Below are 19,036 nucleotides of genomic sequence, written 5' to 3' on the forward strand. Positions count from 1 at the left end.
CCAGCCAACCCTGCCAAAATATCATCAATTCTGGGAATAACAGTGTGTTCCATCTCTACAAACCTATTAACCGTCCTTTTACAATTTACACACAGCCTGATTGACCCATCACCTTTATTTACGATCACTAACGGACTTGCCCATTTACTCCTCTTTACTGGTACTAAAACACCTTCCCCACACAATCTTTCTATTTCTTCCCTAACCTTGTCTCTTAATCCAAAAGGAACAGTGTATGCTTTACAGAAAATTGGATAAGCATCATCGACAAGATCAATTTCTGCCTTAAAGTGTTTAACCACCGATTCATTGGATTTCGAAAAAATTAACGCATACTTACTTATAATGCTTTCTGGCAAACCATTTGATGTATCAATCTTACATACCATTCCACACTTCGCAAAAAAATAGTTTCTCCATTCCGGATAAATAATCTCTATCCAATTTCTTCCTAATAGAGCCCTAAAAACATGCTTACTCTTAATAATAACTAAATCAAGGTCATGTATTTCTTCATCAATTTTAACATGCACAAAAATTTTCCCAGCCACAACCACGTTATCACCTGATAAAAGCTTCAAAGGTATATTTTCTTTCACCATTTCACAGTGTTTAAAATACTTTAAATAATCGGAGTCATGACACACAGTAACACAAGCTCCCGTATCAATTTCCATTTCAAACATTACATTTTCGACACATATATCAATTACTAAAGGCTTTTTCCCACCATATTCCATAACATTTAAATAACGTAAGCCAAATGAATTTATTTCACAATCATCGATGTTATTTACATTATTTGTTGTTTTATTTTTCTTTTGAAAGCAATATCTAGCATAATGTCCTATTTTACCACAATAAAAACATTTAACACCCTTTCTACTGCTGCTTTTATCCCGCGAGTTATGTGCTGTCTTTTGCTTGGTTTGCCTATGGATCTGTGGTGAATTTCTTCGATCTGCATGGTGTGAAGAACTAGGTCTACTGAGGCGGTTGTTGCTGTTGTTGTTCCTTTGTTGGTGATTTGTCACATAATTGACACTACTCCCTCTCATCATATCCATATTGTTATTGCTCATTTCCATACACAGAGCAATTTCGGCTGCTTTGTCTAATGTTTTTAGTCCAGTTTCATTTAAGAGTCGGGTTTGAATTTTTGAGTCACTTAGCCCACACACAAATTGTATCAATAGTGCCCTCTCCAAAAAACTCTCAAATTCGCACTCATTAGACAATTGTTTCAATTCAACTATGTAGTCACTGATATTTTCACTCTGGTTTTGTTTTCTCTTGAAAAATTTAAAGCTCTCTACTAAACTGTTCTTTTTAGGCGCGAAATGTAATTTAAGCTTTTCTATCAATTTCACATATGTATAATCAGTTTCTAATTTTGGCGCAATTAAAGACATTAGGATTTTATACAAATCTGGACCTCCGAGGCTTACAAGAAATGACACTTTCTCTGAATCAATTGAAACTTTATTTAACGAAAGCAAATGATCCAATCGACGTGCATATAAACTGAAATCTTCGCCTAATGTGAACGATTCAATTGTACCCATAAATAGTTTTGCACTTTCCGTCATTTTGCCACTTAACTTTATTTAATTATAGTTCGATACGAATTATAAAAATATTGCGTCCGATTTATTCCTAATTTTTTTTTAATTAAATGCCGTACTCGACCACGCGCTATCAATTAATTTTCCTCGTCGCCACTGAAATGTCTTAAGGAGGTTGCGCTTTTGCAATGAAACAAGTTGAGATCTCGGCTAAGACTAAAGTTCTTTATTTTATAAAAGTTCTTAAAACTAACAAGAACTTAAATTCTAAGAGAAAGAGAATGAGTGTTTTATGTAGTTTACAGAAACACATACATACATATCAGAAAGCAAGGTTTTTGAATTGGAGCTCCTGACACAGTTTCTATGTTCACGACCTATAAAAAATAAATTGGGTGGCGCGACAGTCCGTTGAGAATCAAGGCCTAGTGACTTACAACTCTCAACCATTCCTGTGTGCGAGTAATGTTGTCAGGAATGGAGGGGACCTACAGTTTATATGCCGACTCCGAATGGCTAATTTTGAGAAAGCACCTTTTCATGACAATAGTTACTCTTGGAGAATTTGTCAATTCCTCGCAAGAGGCATTACCCGTGAAAAGACTTTAGATGGCATAGGCAGGGATTGAACCCAAGACCTCTAGCATGGCAGTCCAACGCACTTACCATCATGCCACGGGTACCACTGTTCACGACCTGCCCTCTCATAAAAACGAAGACTCCACCATGAAGGCTTACAATTATCCTTATGATCTTAACAATTTCGACATCTATTGTCGAATTGCTAGCTCTAACAGATTGAACGAGTAATAATAAAAAATCGCTATGCTGTATACAAACCAAACTGTTAAAAGTGAAATAAAATCGATTTGGTCTTATTTCATCTTGTTATAGTAAAATAAGTTAGTACAGGCTTACACTTATACACTTGGGCTTAGGGATGTAAAACGTAATGGTTCAAACTCAAGCAAATTGAAAGTATGTCATTTTGCATTGGATGCGATTTCTTCAAATTTTCTTAGCTCAGAAACGATTTATAAACACACAACGTTAACCTGATATTTCCAAAACTTTGTTTTTTTTGTAAATAAAAGGTACATTTTTTGTCATGTATGTAAGTCTACCTTTATTGTCATAAGATTTCATAATTGAAGACCTATAGAACCAGAACACTTATTTAAACCAATAAACGACATCCGCTACAGCCTCTATAAAGATCTCAATCTGATAAATACATATATAAAGTATGTCAACTTAAAATCCAGCAACATCACGAACGAGTGATGCTATATTCACACTGGGTATTGTTCTGATCCAAACCATATATCAGTCCAGTAAAATCTTTTTTAATAAAAATATGAATATATATAAAATTACACGACAAAACTTATGCACAAACGTTTAATTGCAAACTAGCACAAATATTTGCAGCACTAAAAACATAAAAAAAAAAACATTCATAAAAAGTCCATCATCCGCTTAATCATTGGCTCCACATCAACGTAATTACAAAGCCGGATCATTTTTTGCATTGCAGTGCCCAATTAACGCGGCCATACCCCCGATGATATCGCGTCGTCTTAAAACATTTTCTTAGCCTTGAGTGATATAATATTTTTTTTTGTTTTATATTTCTTAAGTCGAAAATAGAGGTGAAAAAATAAAGTCATGCAACGATGTTGTATGAATATCCATTCAGGTATCCACGTAGAATCTTTGGACAACAATTTTCTCATCCATCTCTGATGAATCTCCAGTAAATCAATAAAAATCCAAAGGAGGAATATGGCTTCCAGTGGTGCGACCTGAACCGAACCTGATGCATAGTTCCCTAAATGGCTAAATATGGAGGACTATTAGTCAAAGAAAATGCATATCAATCAATAAATAATAAAATTATCCGCTGGAATGCCGCATCATGAGATTTCCCAAAGTTTTTTAATAGCTTCAACGTTTCATCGAACACTCGATGTGGCCTGAAGCTAAATTTGAGATGTTTTTTAAGAGCATCCCAACGCAACGCAAGTAGCGAGTTCACTGCTTCTGTTCTGATGGCCAAACTTTTTCTTTTCCTATCTATCCCATGAACATTCAATGAATCTCTCTCACTTCCCGTCGTCGTCGTGGTCGTCGTCATATGGTTTAAAACGACGATATGACGAACAAAGCGACAAGGAGTCGTTGAGTCAGAGCTAGACCCAAAGCCAAAGCTAGAGAGAAGATCTGAACTGATTCAATGAGTCGCGCTTGCTCGCAATGTTAGTATCGATGTTCGCACGCATACCAAACGTACTAGATTTATGAAACTCCGATCTGCATACTATTTTCTATGAAACAGTTCTTTGGCTTTGCTTGGCTGCTGCAGCGCTGCATCTGAGGCTGAGCATCTGCTGCGTGCCACTAATAGAAATTTCAAGCCCATAATTAATGATCGTTTTTACATGTTCCAATGTTTATAATCCACGCCGGATCCAAAGTGTATCCCTGAAGTCCCGATGGTCTTGATGGTGGTGTCTGGTGGTGTGGTGGTTGATTCATATTCCGTGGCTCCACAAACTATGGCTTTGAGTTGGTTATCTCTTCTTTTCGGAGGGGCTAACCAAGGTATAGATACTCGTATACTCATATATGTAGAAATAAATGCATGGTGCTGCGGCTGCTGTTCTGGGTTGCTTTGCTATATTGCTGTATTACTGTTGTACTGGGTGCTCCAGTCTTTCACTGACAATAGTCTCGTACAATGTGTGGAAACTGTGACAGCTAAAAACGACAGTCAGCACCGGAGGCGCACACCATCACCATCACCAGCTGTAACCAACTTCAAAACAGTAACATTATTCTTTAAAAAAAAAAAAAAAAAAAAAACATTAAACAAAACAGAAAAAGCAACGTTCCTTGCGCACATTCTCCACGCATGGATGCGGTCCAGCAATTTAACTATTCATCCGGCAGATGATGATAAGCTAAGGAAAGCATAGTCTCGGGTATGTACATAAGTGTTCCCCATATAGCTGCTATGGGGAATGCATCTCATTCTCATATGTGGCATTAAGTACAATACAGAGGATGTTAGATATTAGTGATGCTGCAGAGTGCTGACGACCGCAACGTCAGCTAAAAATTTCCCTAAAGCTACGAATTCTTTTAGTCGCCTTGGTCGTTATTGTTGTCTGATTGTAGAAGAAAAATTTGATGCAGTTTGATCGTTTCGATCTGTAAGTGAACGAATACTATGCATGTATGTAGTAAGTTCATATAGGGTCCGGTAGGGTGAAGGCTCTCCCCAATTCATAAAGATGTTTTTCCTCGTCCTAAATCCTTTTCTTATATCTTGTATTTGTGAAATAAGTTTATACTAATATTATAAAGGTGAAAAGTTTATTTTTTTGTTTGTTTGTTTCTTAGTTTGAACGAGTTAATCTTATTACTACTTGTCCGATTTAAAAAATTCTTTTAGTGTTATAGGTAGCCTATTTATTGAGGAAGGATATAGGCTATATAATATCAAGCTAAAACTAATAAACAATAATAAATAATGATCCGAAATTGGGGATGTTTTTTTTTTCCTTTTTAGAGCTTCTACCGCATAGGCTACGGAAACGGGTTCAAGCTTTTCTAAAGTATTGTACTCCTATCACAAAATTGTTCCCCTTTAACAGTTTAAAAAAAAGTCCGCGACACCGTATGTCTATCTTTTAAATTTGTTTTAAAATAAAGCATGAGAGTAGAGAAGTTCACCGCGGGACGCAGAAAGTATATCCATAAAGCCAATTATTTGCTTTCAACTGAATGAAAAATCAGCAAACGAAAAACATAATAATATTGGCCATACTTTATTGAAACTAATTATGCCTAGTTTACCGCATTTCAATCATTCAAAACAATCTTTCGGGAATGCAATTAATTTAGGTCTTTATTGAATGCAACTTAGATTGCAAATTTCATTCATTTTTTCACCTAAAGATTGGGACTTCAAATTTTGCAATTACCAATAATTTAACCTTAAAAAGACTGACCGCATTTTGTTCCCAATCTTTTGAAGGCAATTAATTGATTGCAATCATTTGAGAATTTATCCATTCTTTGCATTCAGTGGAAGTGTTTGATTCACTTGAAGTCTTTGCATTCTTAAGTGAAATTTCTTTACACACTTTTGAAAAGTTGGTTTTAATCTGTTGGTGTCTGACATCTAAATTCGGGGTCCGAAAATTGTCGTGCGATAAAATATTTTCGTCTCTATAGGTACGGTGGACAGCCGTAGTTTTGTTAGAACCATTCTGTATGTTTTTAAATAGAGCGTACATGATAGTCCATTCAACGTTTGATGGTCAAATTCGAGTCTACCGGCTCAGTGAACATGCAACCAAAGCCCGTACGCGAAAACATCGCGACCACATGACACGACAACGTGAAATTCACGAGGTGACAATGCATTAAAATAAAGTGGCGGTTTGGTGTGGATTTTAAACTGGAGGAGTCATCGGTCCATATTTCTTCAAAGTTGATGCTATGAAGATCATCACCGTCAACTGCAATGGCGAAAGGTCGATTATCGCCAACTTCTTGTGAACTGAATTGGATAATAGGGAAACCGAAGACATATGGTATCAACAAGATAGCCCTACGTGCCACACAGCTCAAGAGTCAAGACACAATCGATATTCTGCGCGGGCAGTTTCATGGCATGCTTCCTTGCGCCGAGACGACCTGAATTGACCACTAGGATCATATGGTTTGACCTCTTTAGATTTGTTCTTGTTGGGCTTTATTGAGTAGATGGTCTCGATGCGCTAAAGTCATCGAAAAGTGGAACTTTTAGATGCGCTAAAGAAAATAATAGTATTTCTTAAATTCACTCTGAAACTATTTTCTGAATATGCAAATAAAAAGCACTTCATGAACTTTTAAAAGTTCTAAACAAAAGATATTTACTTCATAGATTTCTAAAATAAGCACAAAAAAGTTAAAATTTTAAGTAATAAGGTTATCACTATTTCTCTTAAGCCGTTCCCTAAAGCAAATTGGAATGTTAGTTAGACCTTTCTTTCTTTAACTTTTTTCCTTCTTAATTTATCATAATAGTCTTTAACTTGATGGCCTACATTTCAAAACTTGTATTTTAGTAACTACTCCTGCACAAAATTTCCCTAATATTAACATATTGATTTATTATAAGCATGCAACTTCTAAATTTATTTTGCATCAGACCTTCCAATAAGTGTAAACAATATAAAGAGTGTTTTTTAAACTTGTGGTGTTCTAGAAGAAATGAAGCGCATGTAGTTTAATTTTATGGCTAAAAATTAGGCTTTATTTAAGTGCTCAAAAATTAAAGGTTTTTTTGCAAAAACACCGTACTTCGCGTCGCCCCACAAAAAAAAGTCCAACGGTGTCAAATCGCATGATCATTGATCTTGCAAATAAAGCTATATTCGCTCGAGTTGTGTGGCATGTGGCACCATCTTGTTGAAACCACATATTCTCAACAGCAGGAAAAAAAGGTCGGTTATCATGGTACCAGTCGTTCCATGGTCGTTTTAGAAGAAGTAAGGTCTAATCACAGATTCTCAGAACATCAAATACGACAATTTTTGTTTGCCGTTCACCGCCTGTTGTTCAAGCACCCATTCTATCAATGACGTTTTGAATGGTCAGCTGGCTTTAGTTGTTGTGTGAGTTGGACTTAATATAGATGTAGGCCTAAGACAGTCCTAATTCCTGAGAACGACGAGGAATCGACACATTCAGGTCTTCGGCAATACATTCATTTACAGCAGCGATATTTTCAGTGGTACAAGCGAAACGATGATGCCTCAGGGCTTAAAATATCAGTTTCCAATCCATTCTCTACAAATTTATTCACAATTTTGCCATTTGCTTTCGTATAGTTGGACGATTAAATAAACCATAATCTCCTCTTAAAGCACAATATGTGGCTGTGGCAGAATTATCATTTTTGTAGTTTTTTTTAGCAATTTGATTGATAACTTAGTTTAACAAATGTCGAATTCCAGCCCTTTATTTTTGAAACCGCAAAATGGATAACCCGTTACTTCCACATTGAAAAATACCCGTCTAAATATCAAATCGAAGACTCTCTTCTTGTCTATAAGTAAAATATTGTTTTGTGGGAATATTTGATTGGATCAAATCAGAATAACTGAACGCACCCATAGAGTTAGGTGAAAGAAAAACCAAGTGAATTTGTGGTTAATGATTTGATTTGTGGTCACAAAAATTATTATTCACGTACCTTTATATTTACTAAGATCAAAATATTGTAAAACTAAAATTGTTGCAATTTCAATTCAAAAAATACGACAGACAAGTTTGTGGCGGTGGTGGTGGTATAGTTGTGAGGTGTACCTACATATATTTTAACGCCTTTCTGATTTGTCTTATTTCATTCATCTATAAGACACTTAATTGATTACATATTGCTGGATTGTTCATAAACTTGGTGGTTTTAATATAAAAGAAAACTAAACATGGGTTTTTTAAGACTTTTTTCTTGAAATACATTAAAGTTATTATATGAATGCAGTTTTCTAAAACTTTTTAACTATGGTAAGGGAATTTATAAAACCTTGAGTCCGAGCACAATATATGGATACGAAAACACTAAATTCGATTTATTTCCAAAAATTGTTTAATTTTTACCTTTGAACATTGAGAACATCAAATTTGTGTTTCTTTCTTCGGAGAGCACTCCTTTAGCTCAGAATAAAATAACTGAGCAGACCGTGCTAAATGCTGAACACAAGCATCAGAATCTTCATCTTAACTTTAGTCAAAAAATAAATTGAATGCTTACTTGGTTTGTTTCTGTAGAAACAAAAGACAAGTTAATTGACATATGTCAAAAAGTGAAAGCTAAGTGTGTTGAGTTGTGTTGTTAAAATAATTCTTCATATGTGTTCAAAAAATTAGCTGACACAACACTTCGACGAAACCTAGGTCCTAGTGACTTATAACTCATAGCCATTCTGTGTGCGAGTTATGTCACGGAAGATGGGGATCTTCAGTTTTATGCCGAATTCAAAATGCTAATTTAAGAAGGTACTTTTCATGACAAAATGACTCTTGAAGGATTTGAAAATTCTTCGCAAGAGAACGTATCAGTGAAAAAAAACCTTTAAATGGCACAGCCAGGATTGAAACCAAGACCTCTATATGTATATGTATGTAAGTTTGTTGCCATCTTATTCACAAACTTAGCCACTATAACAACTATTTTTGCCAAATCTCTTCTACCGTCTCGACACTTTGCTAAAACACTCTACATATTTACATCTAGTGTTAAGGATCTTACTTTTCAATATTAATATTTTATTATTTTATACTAATTTTCAATCGTATGTAAATTGTTCAATAAGTAGTATCAACCATTTCAAAGCCGACATAATTGTTGATTTAGGTATGTTTATTAATATTATTCTTGTTGTTATGTTTTTGTAATAATGTTTTTATTTGTTAATTTAATTATAAAATATACATAGTTCTTTACTGCATCAACTTGTGTCTTTATCAAATTATTGGAATCATTTTTATTCCATTGTCGAAGTTTCAAGCCAAAAAGTTAAACTTACATATAGTTACATAATAGAATGTACATGAAGGCTCACCCGGCTTAGAATCAATTCTCGCACTATTGTCGTTTGCAATGCAAACAGCAATAGTGATAATGTTATGTAAATCATTAAGACTCCATCCAACATTATCTCTCTTTGGAGATAAAGTTGGAGAGTTCCTTTTATGTACATAGTCTTAAGCTTAGATTGTAAGTTCTATCATCTAATCATTTAAGTTAGTCTTTTCATTCTTTTGTGAACCATCGAGCAATGAAATAAATTAATAAAAAGTTGAAGTTGAAGAAACAAGTTGTTTTATTGAAAACGCGTAAAACTAACATTACTGGCGCAGTCGTAAAAAAAAAAAACGGGTTAAATAGACTATAAATACAAAAAAAAAAAGGTTTATAAAATCGCGTGTTTAAAATAATGCAATAAAGTGAACTTAGGTATAATAAATTATTAAAATAAAAAACTTACCTACAAAAAGTTGAAAAAAAAACTTTAAAATTAACTTAAAATTAAAGACTAACTTAAAAAAAAAAACAAGTGCAAGGAATTAAAAACTTAATAAAACAAAAATTTGGATGCGATTTAAAAGAATTAAAAAAAAAAGACGGAATTAAAAAACTACAATTCTTGAAAACCAAGAAAAAAAATTGAAAAATACTATAACTTATCGTCCATGTAATAAGTACAGTCTCGCAAAAGACGCCGAAATATTATTTAGTTCGAAAACAACCAACCCGTTATACACGCTCTCATACAAGTTCGGTTCGACAAAGTTAGTTCAAAAACAATTCTTGTTTTAAACCAAGCTTTAAAAGAAAGTGTCAAACTGTTATACAATTACAACTTTAATTGAAATAACACAAAGCTTTAAACCAAGCTTAGAAAAGAATGCCTTTTCATACTTAATGATGTGCTTTAACAAACTCTTGCAAAAAATAGTATACAAAACTTTTTGAACTAAAGTAATTAAAAATATAACAACAAAAAAAAAATCATTTGAAAAATATCATCATTCAAAAACAAAAAAAAATAAAATAAGAATAATAAAAAAGTACTAGAAACCAATACAAAATAAAAATACAAAAAGACGAAACTTTTAATTTGATAAAAAACATAAGCATCATACTCGGATCAGAAAGGAACGAATGAAGTGATCATCAAAAGAAAATTCATCTACTTAACAAGTGAGTATCGATCATCTTTAAATAAAATGGAAGCTATTAATCCGGCGGAAAGATTTAAGATTATTGTAGGATTAATAAATAAAGTGGCTGAATTCAATGGTGATAGTAGTTTACTTATTGATTTTCTGGATAGGATTGATACACTGTCTCATATTGTAGCAACGTTTGATGCAAGCACACAAACACTCCTTTTAGGTTACATAAGAGATAGAATTGTGGGAAAGGCAAAGCTTGAACTTCAAAAACATGGTAGGTTAGCAGATTGGGCGCAAATCCGAGATATTTTAAAAACGAATTTTGCAGAAAAACTTTCAGCAAATAAACTCTTAGATCAAATAAGAACAGCTAGAGTTCAAACAAATATTGAGGATTTTTATCAAAAAATAAACACTTTATTAAGTAGACTTAATAACTCATATCTTTTAAATGAAGACAATAATGAGGTAATTATAACTTCTAATAAGAGAATAGCTCTTGATGCTTTTAAAGATAATCTTCCTGAGCCTACAAAGTCAATTATTTTAAGCAGAAACCCTCAAACACTATTCGATGCATACAAGGTGGTAACAGAAATAAACCATCAAAATTCCGGTCCCAATACGTCAGTTTATAATCAATTTTATAGACAAACGAATAGGAGCAGTTCAAATTTCAATTCGGCTCAAAGAAACAGTGTTCCTATGTTAGGAAATGGTCAAAATAATTCCAACTACAGACGAAATAATGATTCGGTAAGGCATAATTATAATGCTTACCCAAGAAATTATGAAGGAACAAGTGATAGACAACTAAACAATAATAATTCATCGAATGTTAACATAAGAAGTGGAAACATTCCAAACAATAACAAAAGTAGTAACCAATCCTCACAACTAAGAACTAATACCTATAGTAATCAAACTCGAAGGTCAAATAGGAGTGGGCAGACACATAATAGTAATAGTTACGAACCTATGGATGTCTCTTTAAATGAGGCTGATTCAGCACAATCTTCGAATAACCCAAATATAAATCAAAACGAAAATTTTTCTGCAAATCGCCTAAAAGACTTCCCTATATAATTATTCACAACCATATTAGACCTTTAAGGTTCATAATTGATTGTGGTGCCGAGTTGAGCATCATCAATCAAAACGTTTGCAATCCAAAATGGAAAGTTCAAACTAGAAATCATGTCCTTAAAGTTCTTGATCGAAACGTCGAAACAAATATAGAATACAGAATTCCTTTGTTTAAGGAATTTAATGAAAATGACTATTTCGTTAACTTTTTGGAATATCAATTTCATAACCGTTTCGATGGATTAATAGGGAATAATATTCTTCTTGATTTGAACGCCATTATCAATTTTAAAAATAGATGCCTAACAACAAATAAAGCAACAATAAAATTATACTTGAACGAAGATGAAGAAAACTACACAAACTATGTCGAACAAAATAAAGATACTTTAAGTTTATTTTCCAACAAATCAATTTCATCTGAAATTGATGACTCTCTTTTTTCAAATCATCTACCAAATTCTGATGTTTTAAAAATAAAATCACTACTTAAATCTTTCAAGTCAATTATTTATGAAGAAGGAGATACTTTATCTTTTACAAATGAAATTCGTCATCGAATTATAACTCACAATGATATTCCAATCTATAGCAAACTCTATCGCTATCCGGAGATTCACTCTGAAGAAGTTGATCGTCAAATATCGGAAATGTTGAGGCAGAAGATAATTGTTCCTAGCTGTAGTCCCTACAATTCGCCCATATGGATTGTACCCAAAAAAGATAATAAAGATGGGAAAAAACAATGGCGAGTTGTAATAGATTACAGAAAGTTGAACACACAAACAGTAGAAGACAGATTTCCTATGCCAAACATCGACGATTCATTCGACAAATTAGGGAAATGTAATTATTTTTCGACGATTGATCTGGTGAAAGGTTTTCATCAAATTGAGGTAGATCCTAGAGATAGAGCCAAAACTGCGTTTTCCACCAAGAGTGGACACTATGAATTTTTAAGGATGCCATTTGGGCTTAAAAACGCTCCAGCTACTTTTCAGAGGCTGATGAATTATGTGCTTAGAGATTACTTAAACAGGATTTGTGTAGTTTACTTAGATGACATCTTAGTTTTCTCTACAAGTTTCGAAGAACATCTCCAATCTCTTCGAAAAATTTTTCAAAAACTTAAGGACAGTGATTTGAAAATCCAAATTAACAAATGTCACTTTGGAGACATATCAGCCGAATACTTAGGGCATGTTATCACTCAAAATGGTATAAAACCAAACAAAAATAAAATTAAATCGATAACCGAAATGGTACTTCCAACCTCAGTTAAGGCAATAAAACAATTTCTTGGTATAACCGGTTACTACCGGAAATTCATTAGGGATTATGCCAAAGTAGCGTACCCTTTGATTAAATACTTGAAAAAAAATGAAAAATTGAAAATAACCGATCCACAATATATTAAATCGTTTAATACTCTAAAAAGCCTATTAACTTCTGACCCTATCCTTAGAAATCCTGATTTTTGCAAGAAATTTGTTTTGACCACGGACGCATCCAATTTCGCCTTAGGAGCAGTTCTTACCCAAGATAACCACCCTGTTTGTTATGCGTCTCGAACTCTTAACAAACATGAGCTTAGGTACTCTACCATAGAGAAGGAGCTTTTAGCGGTCGTTTGGTCAGTGAAATATTTTCGAACGTATTTATTTGGCCGAAGATTCATTGTCCGAACGGATCACAAGCCCCTGGTGTGGTTACATGGCATAAAAGAACCTAATATGAAGCTCCAAAGATGGAAAATAATGCTTAACGAATACGACTTCGATATCGAGTACCTAAAGGGGAAAGAAAACGTCGTCGCAGATGGGTTGAGTAGGTACGTTTCCGGTGAAAATGAAACCGGTGACAGTCAAAAAGCTGACGATGAAGTAAGCTTTTTTGATTTATTTAATAATGAAGTACCTGAAAGTTGCAATGACGATGAAGTCATTGGTGAAGTTTCAGTGCCAGGTACAAATAACGATGAAGTTATTTCTACTGCGGCCACCATCCATAGTGCTATGGAGGATGAAACTCAACACATCTACATTTCGGAAAAACCCGTAAACTTGTTTAAAAATCAGATTCATCTTTTTTATGGCTCAAAAGAAAAAATATCCTTTAAAATCGTACACAAAAAAATTCAGAACCTTATACAAGTTGATAAAGAAAAAAGCAACTTATTGGAAATAATGAAACGACTTTTATTAAAGAAGGGAATTATGTGTATCTTTTGCAATGATTTGTCCTTGTACCTTAATTTTCAAAATTTTTACGTTAAATATTTTTCTATGAATAATAAATTAAAATTACTAAAATCCAATGTAAAGTTAAAAGATGTTACAGATAAAAATGATATGCTCACAATAATTAAGAAGGAACATTTAGCTAAAAATCATAGGGGTATAAATGAAATGTTTTTGGAACTCAAACATTATATTTCTACCCAAATTTGCAAGTAGAAATACAAAAATTTATAAATAATTGCGACATTTGTATTCTCGCAAAGCACGATCGACATCCGGTGCAGGAACAAATGGAAATCACTGAAAAACCAAAACATTTCAATGATATCATCCACATGGATATTTGGTTTCCCGAAAGAGGTAAAATGTTTTTAACAACAATTGATAAGTTCTCAAAATATGCCACTATCCATCCCTTGGAAGATAGGAATTGGATTGCAGTACTAAATGCAATCAAACAGAGAATTCAATTTTTAGGAAAACCCAACAAAATTGTTTCCGATGGTGACTCCTGCATTTTGCACTCGGCTGTTGAGCAATTCCTAAAGGAAAATAATATTTTCTTCCATAGAACGACAGCATCTATGAAAACTGGAAACGCTGATATCGAGAGGCTTCATGGTACCTTTAATGAACATTTTCGAATTTTGAATGCTTCAAAAGATAATTCTACTTTAGATGAAAAATTATTTAAGGTAATCACAATTTACAATTCGACTTTACATTCAACAACGAAACATAGACCTTTAGATTTCATTAATAAAACGCTTTCGAAGCAAGAAATTGATAGTTACGCTGACCTTTTTCAAAAGCAAAAGGTAGATAGGTTCAAGAAAAAGAAAAATCAAAATGCCGTCGAATCTAACAAGTGCCCAAACATAGTTCAAAACAGAACTGTAGTGAAAAGTAGACCGAAGTACAAAAAATTGAACAAATTCGAAAAACAAGGCAATTATACTATAGATAAAACTACAAATAGAAACATAAAATATCATAAAAAACAAGTAAAACGATTATATAAACATCAGAAGCAAGAAAACAGTACCTAAAACAATAAATAATAATGAAATTTACCAGAATTACCACTTTCATCCTTTTTTCTCCGCAGCGTAAAATCATAGAATCCATAGTTTTTCATTTATTTTTCAATTCTTCATTCATTTATAATTTGTGTATTCTTTTTGTTTATTTTGTTCAATATTTGTTCGAAGGAAAAGACTTTTGTTATATTTCATTAGCAAATTAGGTAAAAATTAATGTGTTCACATTCAAATATTCAGTTAAATAAATTAAAACGTTAAAAATGAAAGATTTCTTGTTTCCTTTACTGTTATCTGTCATTTTGACACAAATATAAATTTTCGAAGATTGTATTCGAATCAGATTTCATGCAGAGTGCGTTCAGGGTTATTACAAACTATTAAGCTGCTTACACAATATTCTAAAACTATAATAATTGTGCTCATGATGTGTCTGAGGTTAGTTGTAGGTAGCTTCAAAAACAATTCTAACAATAATCGTTTCTTAAAGTTTTAAATGATAGCATTGCCTAGTCTACTAATTTAAAGTTAATTTATTGAAAATTTTTATTGAAAGGATAGTTTGAAGTGCTTGCATAAAACAAAAAAAAAAAAAAAACAAAACAAAAAAGTGTAAAATTCGAAATGTATAACAACACAAAACTTAAGTAGGTACTTCGAAAAATACTTTGAAATGAAATTGTAATTAAAATAATATTTTTTGTAAAAATGTATGCAGTACACATTGCTATTTAAACAAAAAAAATGAATTTAAATGTTTGATTATGTTAAATAAGAAATCTAAAAGAATTTAAAAGCAAACGAATTTCTTAAAACAAATGTAATTTAATGAAAGGTAATTCGTAAGTAAAATAAAAATAGTAACAGAAAACATTAAAAAAAAAAAAAAAAAAAAACATTTTATTTCTAATGAAGAATTTTGTAATGAAAAAAAAATACGAATAAACTTTGTTATACATAGTTATAACTAATGGAATTAAAAACAAAAATTAGAGAATTTAATTGAAAATTATGTAAAATTTCCATACACAACTTATAATTACTGTAAACAAATTGTGAAATTTGTACAATTGTGTTAAAGAATATTTTTGGAGACCAAAAATTCTTACCCGGGGAGAAGTTACATAATAGAATGTACATTAAGACTCACCCGGCTTAGAATCAATCCTCGCACTATTGTCGTTTGCAATGCAAACAGCAATAGTGATAATGTTATGTAAATCATTAAGACTCCATCCAACATTATCTCTCTTTGGAGATAAAGTTGGAGAGTTCCTTTTATGTACATAGTCTTAAGCTTAGATTGTAAGTTCTATCATCTAATCATTTAAGTTAGTCTTTTCATTCTTTTGTGAACCATCGAGCAATGAAATAAATTAATAAAAAGTTGAAGTTGAAGAAACAAGTTGTTTTATTGAAAACGCGTAAAACTAACATTACTATATATATGTATAATGATTCTTTACAATGATCATGAACTTTTATCATGAAGGCCTAGGACAAGAACCTTACAATCGGAAAATTTAAGTAAAGGGCGGAAATGTGCTTTAACATTGTCAAAAATACCAGTGATTTTATGAAAAAGAAATATACAACATGTGAAACATTCTGCGGATAGAGTTTTGACTTTTGTCTATTCCTAATGTGGTTTTAAACGTTACTTAATTACTTAAGTAATTACACTTACACTTTTATCATACTCCGTTCTTCTGCATCGTATTGTACGTCGGGGATGATGAGGGTCTTGTATAGCGAAACTTTTGTCTAACTACCCTCAAAGTTACGTCTGTCGATGGTGACTTTTTGACCGAGGCGTCGTTGTTGTCGGCCCTTTCTTGATGATAACATATACTTTGTTTTGCCCTCATTAACTGTTTAACCCATTTTTGCCGCCCCTGCATCAATACTCACAAAAGCCCCATTGACATCACGGGGAGTTTTTCCGATTGTGTCAATATCATCAGAATATGCTAGTAATTGGACAGACTTTTGAAAGATAGTGCCTCTAGTGTAGACGTGGGAAATTTGTACTATTCTTTCAAGTAAGATGTTAAAGAAATCGCATGATGCACTGTCATTATCTAAAGCCCTTTTTGACATCGAAAGGTTCTGTTAAGTTGTTTCCAACCTTTATGGAGCAGCGGGAATTCTCCACGGTCATCCTGCACGAACGGACGAGTTGCTCAACATTAAATCGATCTATAGTTCGCTACGCTTCCTTTTGAAATTTTTGTTTGTATTCATTTTATACAAAAACAAACTTATAGCTTTATTTAAGTAAGCTTGTTCGTAGTTTCGCAAAAAGTTATTTAAACAACAAATATTCGTTTATCAACCCCTTTTTATAAGTTCTTATTGCATTCAGATTAAATTTATAAAGTAAAAAATATGAAAACAATTAATAGATATCTACATATAAAAATGAATTGCTGTTGGTTAGTTTCACTAAAACTCTTAATTGCATTGCTTTTGGTGAGAATCAGATCGCGAAATGATGTTGCTCTAGCGTTTGCTTCATCTGGAATAGCTGCGACTCTGCTAGAAGGCGGACGAACTGCGCTTTCTGCCTTGAAATTACCATTAAACATGCAAATCACCGAAACACCAATGGCCAAGATTATACAGTTATAAAAATTAATTGTCTGGGATGAATGCACAATGGCCCATAAGAGGTCATTGGATGCGCTGGACAGAACATTGAAAGATCTTCGTGACAACCAAAATATTTTTGGTTGGGCCATGTCAGGTGGTTTTCGTCAGACTCTTCCAGTTATTCACCCCGATCAACTGTTGCTGAAGTACTAAATGCCTAAGATCATCGAATTTGTGGCAGTTCGTAAAGACACTCCAATTAACAACTAAAATGCGAGTATTTTTGCAACATGATGAAACTGAAAATGTGTTTGCGAAGCAGTTGTTAGATATTGGAAATAATAAAGTTGCAATGGACACCTCGACCGGATGCATCACATCCCACAAATTTCTGTCACATCACATATTCAAAAGAGGAGCTTATTCAGCGTGTTTTCCCAGATATAGCGAAAAAGTCTTGATCCCGCGAATACCGATGATTCCAAAGGATTTATCACTCGATTTTAAAAGCTTATAACTTCCAGTACGTCTGGCCTTTGCTATGACAATAGATAAATCGCAAGGACAGTACTAAGAAGTTTGCGGAATCAACTTGGAGTTTCTTTGTTTCGCGCATGGACAGTTAAAAGTCGCGTGTTCGCGTGTCGGAAAACCGTCTTCTTTGTTTATTTACGCCCCACAAAACAAAACAAAAAATAAAGTTTATGAGAAAGCTTTAAATTGATTAACAAACTGTATCATAACAGTGTTTGTCTGCTAATACAAATTTAAATCTTGTAAAAAACCAGTACTTCAAGAAAACTCTGTTTTTTTAAGTAAGCCACATGATGTGTCAAAAAAACTTCATGCGTCATTAAAAAATGCGTTTTTATTCAATACGTTTGGTTGTTTTGAAATGAATGTATACAAAAATTTAGGTCTATTATTTATCGATTGAGCCAGTACAAAGTCTGCCGGGTCAGCTAGTCAAATATAAATTATAATTATTAAGTTAAAATTAGTTCTGGTCCGAATTTTGTACATTATTCTAACAAAAGTTGAAATGTTTAAAATCAGACTAAAAATCAGGTATGTTCATAAATTGTATCCTTTTCTAAAACAACTTAAATTACTATGTGTATCAATGCATTGATTCACTTTTATCCAGCTATGTTTACCTATATTTATACAAATTGTTGTAGCCATCAATCAAGCCAAATAATGTTTACTTTGAGTCGTTCCTCGACTGGATTTTCTTTTTTATGAAAGACCACATAAGCTACCATCATAGCAGGAACTTTTCTAGTATGAATAAGTGTAGATTGAAAAGGATGTGAACACATAGGTAAATAGGCTTAATAGTCAGACAATTATGTTTTTTTAACTGAATTAAGTGCCATCGTACTTGAGAGGTTGAATACCTTACTATAAATATAGATAAGTCATATTTAGGAGCCTCGGGCCTTTTTGTTATTTAAACCTCGGAAAACAACATAGTCATAAGATGCAATTAGTTTTTTTGCAAACATTAAAAAATTAATTTCTCAGAAAATAAAGTAAAAATAGCTACCAAAGCATATGTCTGTTCAATATTAGCCGCGTTTTATTATCACCATGATCTGATCCGGATCAGATCATGATAATAAAACAGCATTGGATCATCATATTTTTTATTATTTAAAGTTTGGTAGCAGTGTTAAATTCGTTCTTTCAAAAGTGACATTTCAAAATAAAGCAAAAAAAAAGAATCAAAACCCGAAAATGGAAGCTGCTGTATTTGATGTAAGAATTA

The 19,036-nt window shown here is 32.9% G+C and overlaps 2 protein-coding genes across 3 annotated transcripts in view; both read left to right on the top strand.

Annotated features, from left to right (window-relative positions):
• The window catches only part of LOC129954133 (F-box/LRR-repeat protein 7), a 69,741-nt gene that overhangs the window by 36,914 nt on the left and 13,791 nt on the right, over positions 1-19,036 (top strand). The window lies entirely within an intron of this gene.
• LOC129945517 (GATA zinc finger domain-containing protein 15-like) lies at positions 10,359-11,393 on the top strand. Its single transcript, XM_056055307.1, has one exon. It carries the CDS (start codon positions 10,359-10,361, stop codon positions 11,391-11,393), a length of 1,035 nt encoding a protein of 344 aa, XP_055911282.1.

This window comes from Eupeodes corollae, chromosome 1, assembly GCF_945859685.1.
Source record: "Eupeodes corollae chromosome 1, idEupCoro1.1, whole genome shotgun sequence".
Taxonomy (NCBI): Eukaryota; Metazoa; Arthropoda; class Insecta; order Diptera; family Syrphidae; genus Eupeodes; species Eupeodes corollae.